Below are 13,678 nucleotides of genomic sequence, written 5' to 3' on the forward strand. Positions count from 1 at the left end.
CCGTATTTTTTTTTTGTGCCACACTTACGGTGTTGGGTAGATGTCTGGAAATGCGAGTTGTGTTATTTTAAACGTTGTTTGTGTATATATATATATATTTGTACCTCTACAGGACATGTTGTGAGAACCTGAATGATATGAAAGTATTTATGTAATGTTTTGAAGCAAATAGAAACATCTTGTTCGTGCTTAATGGAAATGAGTTTAATGATCTGGCCAAAGAATCCTTGACTAATACTCTGCAACCTGTTAAAAGACGATGGCATTGCGTGATAAGCCTGACAAAGTGTTCAGTGACTTGGAGGTTGACGTCTTGCCAAATGGAATAAAGCAAGACAGAGCTCAACCTTCTACTACCCTAAGGAAATACTACTCCCACTGCAGGAGAATGGTGAGTGACAGTAATCTTCAAGCTGATATCACTTGAACTCGATAAGTTGTTTTAAACGTTGTCTTATTTACAGACATTCGCCAGATTTGTGGCCTCCAAGACAAGTGGCTGCCATCAAGGGGGGAAAAGTCCATCAACTTGGTATTGCTGTGGCCAGACCTTCAATGAACCCTCGTCCATTCATAAGCATGTGGCCAGGACTCACGACGCTGAAATTGAACCGCTTACTCAGTCAACTTTTGAGCAATTGTCAAATGAGCTCATAAAAGAAGCTACTGAGCAACAGCAGAAACCTGAGGCAGAGCCTGTGGACATTTCCGCATGGATGCTTGACACTAGTCACGTTGCTGATGACCAGCTTCAGAAGTACACTATTTTCTTCTTCTTTATTTAATCAGGGTGTAGTTATGCCCTTTACAACAATGTTATGTAGTGTAGGTGTTTATACAATGTTTATAAATAATAGTCAGTGTAAATTATGTGTTATCCCTTATGTTCAAATCTGTAAGGGGTCCAGGGCAGGTCCTTCTGTATTATTGCTATCTTCAGATAGAAGATCCTCATGTCATCTGTGCTTGGCAGAAAGCTTTGTGTGAAAAGCTCTACTTAACTGGCAAGGTAAATATATTCCACTCCATGATCTAATTTTGAGACTCCAGATAATTAACTTTTGGAATGGAGTGACATTTTAAAATGAATCCCTTTGAATGCAAAGAGCAGAGTTCAAGTATATTTCATTCCTGTAAACATATGTTATGAATATGCTTTCCTCTTCAGGTGAGGGTGGCAACAGAAGGCATGAATGGAACAGTTGGCGGCACGAAAGTGGCGACTGCCATGTACATCAAGGCAATGCGCTCTCATCCCCTTTTCAAGATAATGGAAGAAGAGGATTTTAAGGTCAGTTCAGGACTGAAAAAAAATGCTCGTGTGCCACACTAAAATCTAAATGATAATATCTGGATATACCTAAGTCACCTCCAGTGTGAAAGAATGTCTATATGACACCTGTTTTAGAAGATGTTCAAAAAGGCTTATCTATTTTTCTTGATTAGAAAACTTAGTGATTGAAATTGGTAAAAATTTGTTGTTAGAGTTTTCATCAGCCAATGCTTTATCTCATTAATGAGTCAGGTGTAACTTGTTTTTAGAACCCATTGAATAAGATATTTACTGGAAAATTAGGGAACATATCGTTGCCATGAAAGTGATATCTACAAATAGATAGTGGCCCTTTTTTAATTTTAGATACATTCCATTTATTTATAGAAGTGTGAGTGTGAGAAGCTTTTTTGAAATGTCCTGATAAAACAGACTGAAGTCAGTCAATATCAAACCTCTATGTCTATCAGTTGTCTATGATTTTTTTTTAATCAGAGGAAAAAAACCCACTGTTCTGAAAGGATTTTAGCTGTGGCGCCCTCCTGTGTTTGTCTACCTAAAAACAGGAGCAAAACATACAGGGAGGACCCTGATAATTTCATCTAATCTATCTTGAATAATAAGGTTGTCATGATAAAGAAACAATCTTAGACAGCTAGTGATCACAAGATGTTGCCAAATATACAAATAGTCATATTCCAAAATCTAAATTGACTTGACTTGACTTGACTTATTGTGAATTAACACATGGGGAAACTGGGAAACTATCTATGAAAGGGAAGTTTTATCAATGGCAAAAACCTATACATATTTGTGAATATTGCAATACTAGAATCTTTAGCTATAGTTTTCAAAGAAATAAGGCACATAAAAAATTAAATGATTTAAAGGGATTGCATCATTCCAATCAAGTTTTGAGCTTATTTGTCATATATGAAAAGTAAGTTTACACATATTCTCTATGCTTGTTTTGCTGGCTCAACACACAAATGGAAATTAAAGGTGCTTATAAAAGTATTTACAGAAATCAAAGTGCAAGAACAGGATACATATGCAAAAAGAGTCAGTGCAAACTTTGTATTTACGTTGTTGGAAAGCTACAGTGGAGAATGCCTGTACAATAGTAAGGTGACATGCAGTGGTACTATAAACTGTAAACTTGTGCAAATGGAAGATTGTGCAGTCAGTAACAGTAACCATAATGAACAGATATTGTAACAGTACAAAGTGCAAACAGCAGATGGTGCAGTCAGTGACAGCAAGCATAATGAACAAGTATTGTAAGCAGTAAACTTGTGCAAATAGCAATTGAGTAGTCAGTTTAAGAGTCTTAAGGCTTGGTGGTAGCTGTCTCAAAACCTGTTGGTCCGAGACCTGATCATCATTACATTTATGTTTCCGCTCAACAATGCATTTATCATCCAATCTACTGATGTCGCATTCATTTTTATTCCTAGCATTTTTCATATTATTGAATTATATTTCCGTGTGTGTGTGTGTGTGTGTGTGTACGCACGTGTGCGTGCATGTGCGTGTGTGTGTGCATGTGTCTAGACTAGTGATGGCAGTGCTGACTGCTTTTCTGACCTGAGGGTGGGTGTCTATAAGGAGATTGTCCCCATGGGAGTGGATCCTGATGTAATCTCCTACCAACTGGCAGGTAGTGTTTACTGAGTGTTAATACCACCACTACTGCTACTATACAATTACCGCTAATACTACTGTTACAAATAATAATATAGATTTGAAAAACATTAACAAAAATTCAAATTGTTAGATAAAAAGCAAAATCATCTAGAGACTGTTCACTTTTCCTCAGTCGTAGTTGATGCTTCACACTTCAGTCAATCTCTTTAATGCCAAATTTTATATTTATGTTTTAATATTAAGAGTATACTTAGAGACACAAGAAGTAATGCGTCTCCATTTTTTTTTCAAAGTAGATATAGCTTGGGTTATGTTTTCTGGCCAATATCATAAAAATTCCTCTTAGGGGACTATACATTATTATGTTATTTTTTTCCAATAATATTCATCATCTCTTTGAAAATTCCTCCAAGTAACTCACTTGTCACCTGTGCAATTTGTGTCTTTTCGTCTCCCAGGAACTCATTTGGAACCTGAAGAGTTTCACAAAGAAGTGGAGGCTCTTCTCTCTAAAGGGGATTCGTGCAACGATACAATACTTCTGGACTGCCGCAACTTTTACGAAAGTAAAATTGTATGTTACATGTTGTGTTTCTGCTATCCGGTTATTGATATCCATCAATCTTTAGCTAACAGTCCAAGTTAATTCTGCTTTAGCGAGTAAACACTACTAAGTAAGGGTGCCATAGTGGACCAATGATTGCATAGTGTTTAGAATATGTTTACATTGCAGGTCTTGATGCCCAGTTCAGAATTTTTTGCCTAGATTCATGTGTTTTTTTACATCTGCTTTTAAGAGTGACCCATAACCAATCCCTGTGCTTACATCATAACTCTTCGGTGTGCACTTGAAACAACCCACATGCATAAGCCTACACGAGAGTTTGGTCACAGATGCTCAAGTAAACGACCGCACATGTACACCATGTCATTCAAAATGCGACAAGAGTGTGATGAGAATTTCGCATTTTGAATGATGTACGATTCTAAAAAAGAAAAAAAAAAAGTCCAGTCTGTGTGGTTACTTGAGATTGGCATTGGCAGATAGATTCCTATCCGATTTATTTCCACATATGATTGTGGTCAAAATCAGAATCGAAAATATCTGATTCCATGTGCTTTTTTTCCTCATTAACACGGTCATAACCTGTATCTGATTTGGGCTACACACAGTTAAATAGAAAGATTGGAATTGGGTCAGTTTTCTAAATGTAGCCTTTGACTCAGACCTAAACACAACATGATGTCCTTTGACTGAATCCAACTTAAGACCTGTGTTGCATTTTGCATGTCTCTCCATCTCAATGGTTATTAGTCAGATGCTCGAGTACCACCTGTATTGCTGGTGCTCTTTTCTTGCTGGTAGTTAATTACATTCAACTGTTGTTCCATATCTAAAACCTTGATTTGGTGGCTGGAATAACTGGAACAACAGCTGAATGTTTACAACCACCTGGTAGAATAGAAAACCAGCAGCACTGGTGGTATCTGAGGACCTTGGAGAACCACTACTCTAAGCTGCTGTTATTCCTATCAGCTTTCACAGCCCGGTTGAAATAAAAAGTTATTTCTAGGAATTGGGTACCACAGTATGGATAGACAAGAAATGTGGGGTGAAGAGAGAGGCATACATGTAGCTCCAGAGACAGACTTGAATCCAGGACAGTGCAATCAGGCCTGAGCCTACACAAGAGTTGTTCCCTGGGTGAGCTACCAGACGACCCCTGAGGACCCTCAAGACTTCCCAAGATATTAATTTTCAATAATCATTCTGTGGGGCGTCCAAGTAGCGTAGCGGTCTATTCTGTTGCCTACCGACACGGGGATCCCAGTTTCAATCCTGCTGTTGCCTCTGACTTGGTCGGGCGTCCCTACAGACACGATTGGCTGTGTCTGCGGGTGGGAGGCCGAATGTGATATGTCCTGGTCGCTGCACTGGCGCCTCCTCTGGTTGGTCGCGCAGCCTGTTCGGGGGGGAGGGGGAACTGAGGGGAATAGCATGAACCGCCCACACGCTATGTCTCCCTGGCGAAAGTCCTCAGTGTCAGGGGAAAAAAAGCAGCTGGCAACTCCACATGTATCGGAGGAGGCATGTGGTAGTCTGCAGCCCTCCCCGGATCGGCAGAGGGGGTGGAGCAGCGACCTTGAAGGCTCAGAAGAGTGGGGTAATTGGCTGGATACAATAAGATAGAAAAAGGGGGAAATTTAAAAAAAAAAAAAATAATAATAATCATTCTGTGGTAAGTCTGCACCGCAGCAACAGCCCATTTATTAAAACAAAGATTTTAAAAACAAGATCTTGAAGCAAGGTTTTCTGTTGGGGGAAAAGAACCATACAGGTTGACATCCCCACTGGTTTTGCTCTCTTTCTGTCCATGGTGTGTCTCTATTTGAGATGTGGACTCTGTTTTATAAGCTCTAAGATAATGAGACTAACTCACGGCAGCTGGTCCACACCCCACTCCACCACACATTCAGCTAAAAAACAAATACACTATGTGGACAAAAGTATTGGGACACACCTCTTAATCATTGAATTCAGGTATTTCATTCAGACCCATTGCCACAGGTGTATAAAATCAAGCAGCTAGCCATGCAGTCTGCATTTACAAACATTTGTGAAAGAATGGGTCGTTCTGAAGAGCTCAGTGAATTCAAATGTGGTACTGTCATCGGATGTCACCTTTGCAATAAGTCAGTTTTTAAAATTTCTTCCCTGCTAGATATTCCACAGTCAACTGTAAGTGGTATTATTGAAAAGTGGAAGCGTTTAGGAACAACAGCAACTCAACCACGAAGTGGCAGACCACGTAAAGTCACACAGCGGGGTCAATGAGTGCTGAGGCGCATAGTCGCCAACGCTCTGTTGACTCAATAACTGCAGAGTTCCAAACTTCCTCTGGCATTAACATCAGCACAAAAACTGTGCGCCGGGAGATTCATGGAATGGGTTTCCATGGCCGAGCAGCTGCATGCAAGCCTTACATCACCAAGCACAATGCCAAGTGTCGGATGGAGTGGTGTAAAGCACACTGCCACTGGACTCTGGAGCAGTGGAAACGTGTTCTGTGGAGTGACGAATCGCGCTTCTCTGTGGCGGATGCCAGGAGAACATCACCTGCCTGACTGCATTGTGCCAACTGTAAAATTTGGTGGAGGAGGGATAATGGTATGGGGTTGTTTTTCAGGGGTTGGGCTAGGCCCCTTAGTTCCAGTGAAGGGAAATCTTAATGCTTCAGCATACCAAGACATTTTGGATAATTCTATGCTTCCAATTTTGTGGGAACAGTTTGGGGAGGGCCCTTTTCTGTTCCAGCATGACTGTGCCCCAGTGCACAAAGCAAGGTCCATTAAGACATGGTTGGGTGAATAAATAATATAAAAAATAATATCCCTCAAAGGTTTCTCAAAGAACCACAACATTGCAAGTTGTTAGAAGCACCACCAATTCTTCCAGGGTCCATGAATTCTTCATGAAGAAGAGGAACAGTCAGGGATTCCCCTGTGGTTAAAGTTTAGAGAGCCCCTAAAGGTTCCTTGACAGCTGCTTCACTGTTTTTAAGAACCAACCTGTGCCTAACCTAACACAAGCTCCCCGATCTGTTCTCAGTAAATGGGAAAAGTAATGGCACGCTGCTATGATGACTAATGCATACAATAATTGTTATATTCCTTCAGGGACAGTTTAGTCAGTGTCTGGCTCCCAACATCCGTAAATTCAGCTACTTTCCAGACTATGTGGACCAGAACCTTGAGCTCTTCCGAGACAAGAAGGTTCTGATGTACTGCACTGGGGGGATCCGCTGTGAACGCGGCTCTGCATATCTCCGCTCCAAGGTAGGTGATTTCAAACTTGGGGTTATTTATTAATTGTTTTTTTGGGGGGGAGTATCTTTATTTCAGAACGTATATTTATTTTCTAAAACAATGTGCTTATTCATTTGTAATGGGCCATGAATATTTCTGAGGTCACATCAACCATGTATGTATGCATGCAGGACTTGGATAGAATGTTACAACCAGAATTGCTTTGTGCCTGCTCCATTATCAGCCGTACCTGTCTTACATAAGCAAACTAGCTGAATGTCAATTATGCCCGGCCATTCAAGCTAGCATGAGTTAGTTTACATCATCTGCTCAGCAATTCAATGAACTAGTGATTAAGAGGTGATACATTATGATGATACAGAAGAAATACATTTCTTTTAATGCATGTGATAGTGAAAATATCAGAGGGCTTTGTAAAATCACATTTTGTAGTTACATTGAAAGCACAAAAATTGGGGGGGGGGGTCACCTATGTCATCTCCCCCCACCCCATCTTCAGGAAGTGTGTAAAGAAGTTTACCAGCTGAAGGGTGGCATTCACAAGTACCTAGAGCGCTTCCCACAGGGCTTCTATCGAGGGAAACTTTTCGTCTTCGATGAGCGTTATGCTATTTCCTCCAACAGTGACATCATCTCAGGTCAGTGTGCACCGCTCACTATTCTGCAGTTCTTGTAGGTTTTAATGAGCTCTGCATTTCCATATCTTATTAGAGTAGATACTCTGTGCATGTTCTAGGAATAACAGCTCTCTCTAAATGAGTCTCTAAAGGGCTGAAGAGGTTGTAGTCTTTGCAAATTTTGCAAGTTTTACTGTGTCATAAACCAAACACAAATATATGAAGTACAGGTGGTTGGCACAAAAAGAGTAGGCTTTGTGCCATTTTGATTCATTCTTCTCTGTTGGAATCAGTATAATAAGTGGTTACTGACTTCTTTTACTTCACATTCAGTACTTCTTGTGTCAGTCAAAATGTTTGACTTGCTCATCTGCATCATGTAAGCACAAAAGTTAGATAAGAACTGTCTTAATTGATTTTCCATCAGTAAAGCGGCTTCTAATTCTGGTGATGCTTTTATCATATTCAAAGGGGCTACACCTTACAGTATGACATGATCCTCAGCGGAATAAACTAAAACTGACATAGCATGACTTTTTTGTCAGACATGTACTTTCCTTTGGGGATTTTCTTTTTTTGTATAAAAGAGTGACTAAACCCTAGGCTATTTTAGTGGGTTTGTTGACATCTACAGGTTAAAAATTTAAAGGGGGGGGGGTGTCTGGGTAGTGTCGCGGTCTATTCCGTTGCCTACCAACACGGAGATTGCCCGTTCAAATCCCCGTGTTACCTCCAGCTCCAGCACAATTGGCCATGTCTGCAGGTGGAAAACCGAATGGGGGTATGTGTCCTGGTCTCTGCACTAGCGCCTCCTCTAGTCGGGTGGGGCGCCTGTTCAGGGGGGAGGGGGACCTGGAGGGATAGCGTAATCCTCCCACGCACTACATCCCCCTGGCGAAACTCCTCACTGCCAGGTGAAAAGAAGCGGCTGGCGATTCCACGTGTATCAGAGGAGGCATGTGGTAGTCTGCAGCCCTCCCCAGATTGGCAGCGACTGGAATGGCTCAGAAGAGTGGGGTAATTGGCCAAGTACAAATGGGGAGGAAAAAGGGTGAAAACCCCCCCCCCAAAAAATATGGCAGGCTCGTCTTTGTACTCTGTGATGTAAGCATAGCAGGATAAATACAGCTGTAGATAATAACATTAATAGTGGATATGTTTGATGTAGCTGTGCCAAAGAACCAGCATTGACAGTACTGTTGACAATTGTTAGTGTTGTCTCTGTCTGTCTGTCTGTCTGTCTGTCTGTCAGTGCTGATAGGTGTGCTGGTTTTTAACCTGTAGATGTCAGCAAACTCCTTAAAATGGTCTAGGGTTTATGTATCTTTAATCGTCTTAATCATTTTCTGAACATCTCAAATATATAATAAAAGCTTCTGTTTTTAATTGTTGAGCCACTGGTACTTTCTGCGAGCTGTTTGACATCATCAGTCCCTGTTCTCTCTCCCGTGTTCAGAATGCAGGTACTGTGGGTCTCCATGGGATCAGTACCAGCCTTGCTCAACCCATTACTGCCACCAGTTGGTGCTGTCATGTCCATCCTGCAGACAAAAGGAACACACTGCCTGTTGCCCCACCTGCCAGTCTAAGGAACAGACAGAGGAGGAAGCCAGTGCTCCACAACCGAAAGAGGAGTGTGAGTGCACGGATGGACGTCCCAGAATCCCTCAGGACGTGCTGTGATAAGCTTGACTCCTAAAGGAGTGGCCATCCAGAGTCCAGCTGGTGCTAGATATAATAAAACCGGGATACCAATTGGGACAAATAGATATAACTCTTGTATTTCCGGCATTGAGCCCATTGAATAGAGAATTGGGAAAAGTCATACATTATAGTTTAACATTTGACAAAAAGGTTAGAAATGAAGGTAGATATATATTTGAGGGTTTTAAACCAAAGTGATGTTATTTGGAAAACATACATGTTTTTATGAAACAATTGCTGGCATGTAGATAAAACATGTTACCCTTTTCTCATCAACTTACGAATCATCTGTAAGACCATGAACAGTTGTGTTGCTTATAAAGGCACCTTCAGTGATTTTGACATATGATCAAATAAACCCAAGATGAGAACATATTTCCAAAATGGTTACAGTAAATAGCATTTTCCACATAAACTTCCATTTTATCTGTTACTGAAATAAGGCTACATATGAATTATATATGATATGAATGCATATAAATATGACAGTTTTCATACATTACACCATCTGAGTTCATCAATTCAATGCAGCAAATGTGCTAAGTATATTTTCACAAATTATTTTGCACAGTAGAAAGAAAAACTGCACACATGTATTTATATACAGTGCATCCGGAAAGTATTCACACCCCTTCACTTTCCCCCACATTTTGTTATGTTACAGCCTTATTCCAAAATGGATTAAATTCCTTTTTTTTCTCATCAATCTACACACAATACCCCATAATGACAAAGTGAAAAAGGCTTTGTAGAAATGTTTACAAATTTATTAAAAATAAAAAACTGAAATATTGCATGTACGTAAGTATTCACACCCTTTGCTATGACACTCAAAATTGAGCTGTTCATCCTGTGTCCACTGATCATCCTTGAGATGTTTCTACATCTTGATTGGAGTCCACCTGTAGTAAATTCAATTGATCGGACATGATTTGGAAAGGCACACACCTGTCTATATAAGGTCCCACTGTTGACAGTGCATGTCAGAGCAGAAACCAAGCCATGAAGTCAAAGGAATTGTCTGTGGACCTCCGAGACAGGATTGTATTGAGGCACAGATCTGGGGAAGGGTACAAAAAAATTTCTACAGCTTTGAAGGTCCCGAAGAACACTGGTCTCCATCATTCGTAAATGGAAGAAGTTTGGATCCACCAGGACTCTTCCTAGAGCTGGCCGCCCAGCCAAACTGAGCAATCGGGGGAGAAGGGCCTTGGTCAGGGAGGTGACCAAGAACCCGATGGTCACTCTGACAGAGCTCCAGCGTTCCTCTGTGGAGATGGGAGAACCTTCCAGAAGGACAACCATCTCTGCAGCACTCCACCAATCAGGCCTTTATGGTAGAGTGGCCAGACAGAAGCCTCTGCTCAGTAAAAGGCACATGACAGCCCACTTGGAGTTTTCTAGAAAGCACCTAAAGGACTCTCAGACCATGAGAAACAAGATTCTCTGGTCTGATGAAACCAAGATTGAACTCTGGCCTGAATGCCAAACGTCACGTCTGGAGGAAACCAGGCACCTCTCATCACCTTGCTAATACCATCCCTACAGTGAAGCATGGTGGTGGCAGCATCATGCTGTGGGGATGTTTTTCAGCGGCAGGAACTGGGAGACTAGTCAGGATCGAGGGAAAGATGAATGGAGCAAAGTACAGAGAGATCCTTGATGAAAACCTGCTCCAGAGCGCTCAGGACCTCAGACTGGGGCGAAGGTTTACCTTTCGACACGACAACGACCCTAAGCACACAGCAAAGACAACGAAGGAGTGGCTTTGGGACAAGTCTGTGAATGTCCTTGAGTGTCCCAGCCAGAGCCCAGACTTGAACCCCATTGAACATCTCTGGAAAGACCTGAAAATAGCTGTGCAGCGACGCTCCCCATCTAACCTTACAGAGCTCGAGAGGATCTGCAGAGAAGAAACGGAGAAATACCCCAAATATAGGTGTGCCAAGCTTGTAGCTTCATACCCAAGAAGACTTGAGGCTGTAATCGCTGCCAAGGGTGCCTCAACCAAGTACTGAGTAAAGGATGTGAATATTTATGTACATGCAATATTTCAGTTTTTTATTTTTAATAAATTTGCAAAAATTTCTACAAAACCTTTTTCACTTTGTCATTATGGGGTATTGTATGTAGATTGATGAGAGAGAAAAAAAGGAATTTAATCCATTTTGGAATAAGGCTGTAACATAACAAAATGTGGGGAAAGTGAAGGGGTGTGAATACTTTTCGGGTTGCACTGTATGTGTGTGTATAAATATATATATATATATATATAGAGAGAGAGAGAGAGAGAGAGAGAGAGAGAGAGAGAGAGAGAGAGAGAGAGAGAGAGAGAGAGAGAGAGAGAGAGAGAGAGAGAGAGAGGGAGTAATAGAGGATGCCTTACCATATAAATACACCCATGTTTACCTGCAATCTTATCACAGTCTGCATCTATTATACTGTATTATCTCTGTGTGGATATGTCTTTATAAAAGTGCTTCAAAAAAAAAAGAAGAAGCTTGATACTGTTTGTATTTATATTTCCTGGGAAACTAAAAGGCTGGCCTCTGTCCATCCATCTTATTTGGTCACTTTTATTTTTGCCTTGTCTGGTTTTTTTTTTTCTTCAAAGCACTTTGTAACATTGTTTTAGAAAAGTGCTATATAAATAAAGTTATTATTATTATTAAAACTAATTGAACATAAACTTCATGACAACTCACCCAAGTGTCACGGTTGATAGATTCATCAGTGTCAAGCCATCATGTATGTCTAATATGGGGCTAAATTTCAATTTAAAGTATTATAAGTAAGCTAAGAGGAATTGTAACTGCAAGACAGTCATCATAACTGAGCTAAAACAGTGTAATTTGTATTCAAAGTATTTTAAATGAATGTGAAAATGAAACATGATCATCTGTCTTAAGTTCCATATGATATTTTGCTTTTGCTTATCTCCCCACACATACAATTATCACAGCATAGTTGCTATTTGTTGTGTTACACTCTTGTGTGGGTTTCTGGCTGTACTAGAATTGTACTGGCAATAGAGCTGGCATCAATTTTGATTATGTACATAGCCATAGGCGACACACGGCTACAGAGTTAGCCTATGGAGCTAGATTTCAGAATCACGATCATGTTTATTGGCCATGTAGGTTTGCACATACTACATGGAATTTGACTCCGGTTTTGTGGCTCTCTCAATGTACTTAACATAGAACAACAACACCACAACACAGCATTCTTCAGATACACAAGGATTGACTTTTACAGGCGAAATAAGAGGTGATAAGGTGCAATCGTGCAGAGAATATATCAGAGATGCTGAAACAGATGTTAGCAGATTACTGACATGCATGCCTGTGGTAGAACTTTCAAGTAAGTGCAACCATATAGTCTGAAAATTGCCATCTCTGACATGGGCCTACCATATGCCAAAGATGTGGGCTTCCTGCTAGGAGCAGATCGTTAGATGACACAACGACGTGTGTCATGACAGGTGCATATATGGGTGTGGCATGTCAGGGGATCCGTGTTAAGATTGCATTCCAAATTTCATGCAAATCCTCAATCCTTGAGCCAAATGGGAAATGTGATCATAGGGCCGTTCCCAGTAGGGTCCGGCAATAATTCATTTTCTACGGTATTGTATTGGGATAAATACTGGATATTGTCATGTCATGATACACAATTGTGTTTTGTCTTAATTAATGATAATGATAATCACAGAAAGTTGAATTAGTTCACCTGGACCAAAGTTTAGTGCGAGAAATGGTCCAGATGAACTGAGTCAACTTTCTGGGATTTCTATACCTGGATTATTGAGCATGCATCAAGACAATGACAATATGTTACCTACAATTTCTCACAAAATGAGGTCTGACACATTGGATGGGGTATTATTTAACAGCTTGTTTTGGCTTGCATAAACAATTTAATGGGATACACTTCAGTTGGATTCTTAAACATGGAACTGAAGATGAATAGCGATTAAATGTAACATTTCATGTGATTATTGCGATAACGTTTTGACCCATTGTAAGTAAAAGTAGAGCTATTCACAATAAGGATTCAAAGTAACAGCAAAACGGGTGAGTCCGCTTATCATTTTTGAAAAGTGTGTGATGATCTAAAAGTTTGTTTATGAATTTTCCCCATCACAAACTAGAGCCTGAGTATTTCTTTTTGGACAGTGATACATCTTCATGCCAGTGTCTTTATACACCGATCAGCCAAAAGATTAAAACCACTCCCATCAGGGAATATTGTTGTCATGAAAGGGTCTGCAACGATGTTTAGGTAGGTGGTGTCAAAGTAACACCCACATGAACACCAGGACCCAAGGTTTCCCAGCAGAACATTGCCCAGAGCATCACACTGCCTCAACCGGCTAGCCTTCTTCCCATAGTGCATCCTGGTGCCATCTCTTCCCCAGGTAAATGATGCACATTCACCTGGCCGTCCACATGATGTAAAAGAAAACGGGATTCATCAGACCAGGCCACCTTCTTCCATTGCTCCATGGTCCAGTTCAGACGATCACATGCCCATTGTAGGTGTTTTCAGCGGTGGACAGGGGTCATCGTGGCCACTCTAACTAGTCTGCCACTACGCAGCCCCCATA

General features: G+C 40.8%; 1 protein-coding gene across 1 annotated transcript; it reads left to right on the plus strand.

The window, feature by feature from the left end:
- Positions 1-152: 152 nt before the first annotated feature.
- Positions 153-9,435, plus strand: LOC130122658 (thiosulfate sulfurtransferase/rhodanese-like domain-containing protein 2). The gene is made up of 9 exons (XM_056291618.1): positions 153-391; positions 465-757; positions 901-1,009; positions 1,169-1,291; positions 2,828-2,933; positions 3,379-3,494; positions 6,599-6,757; positions 7,248-7,386; positions 8,822-9,435. Exons 1-9 carry the CDS (start codon positions 260-262, stop codon positions 9,046-9,048), a joined length of 1,404 nt encoding a protein of 467 aa, XP_056147593.1. The 5' UTR covers positions 153-259; the 3' UTR covers positions 9,049-9,435.
- The last annotated feature ends 4,243 nt before the right edge of the window (positions 9,436-13,678 follow it).

The sequence above is a fragment of the Lampris incognitus genome, chromosome 1 (genome assembly GCF_029633865.1).
Source record: "Lampris incognitus isolate fLamInc1 chromosome 1, fLamInc1.hap2, whole genome shotgun sequence".
NCBI classification, from domain to species: Eukaryota; Metazoa; Chordata; class Actinopteri; order Lampriformes; family Lampridae; genus Lampris; species Lampris incognitus.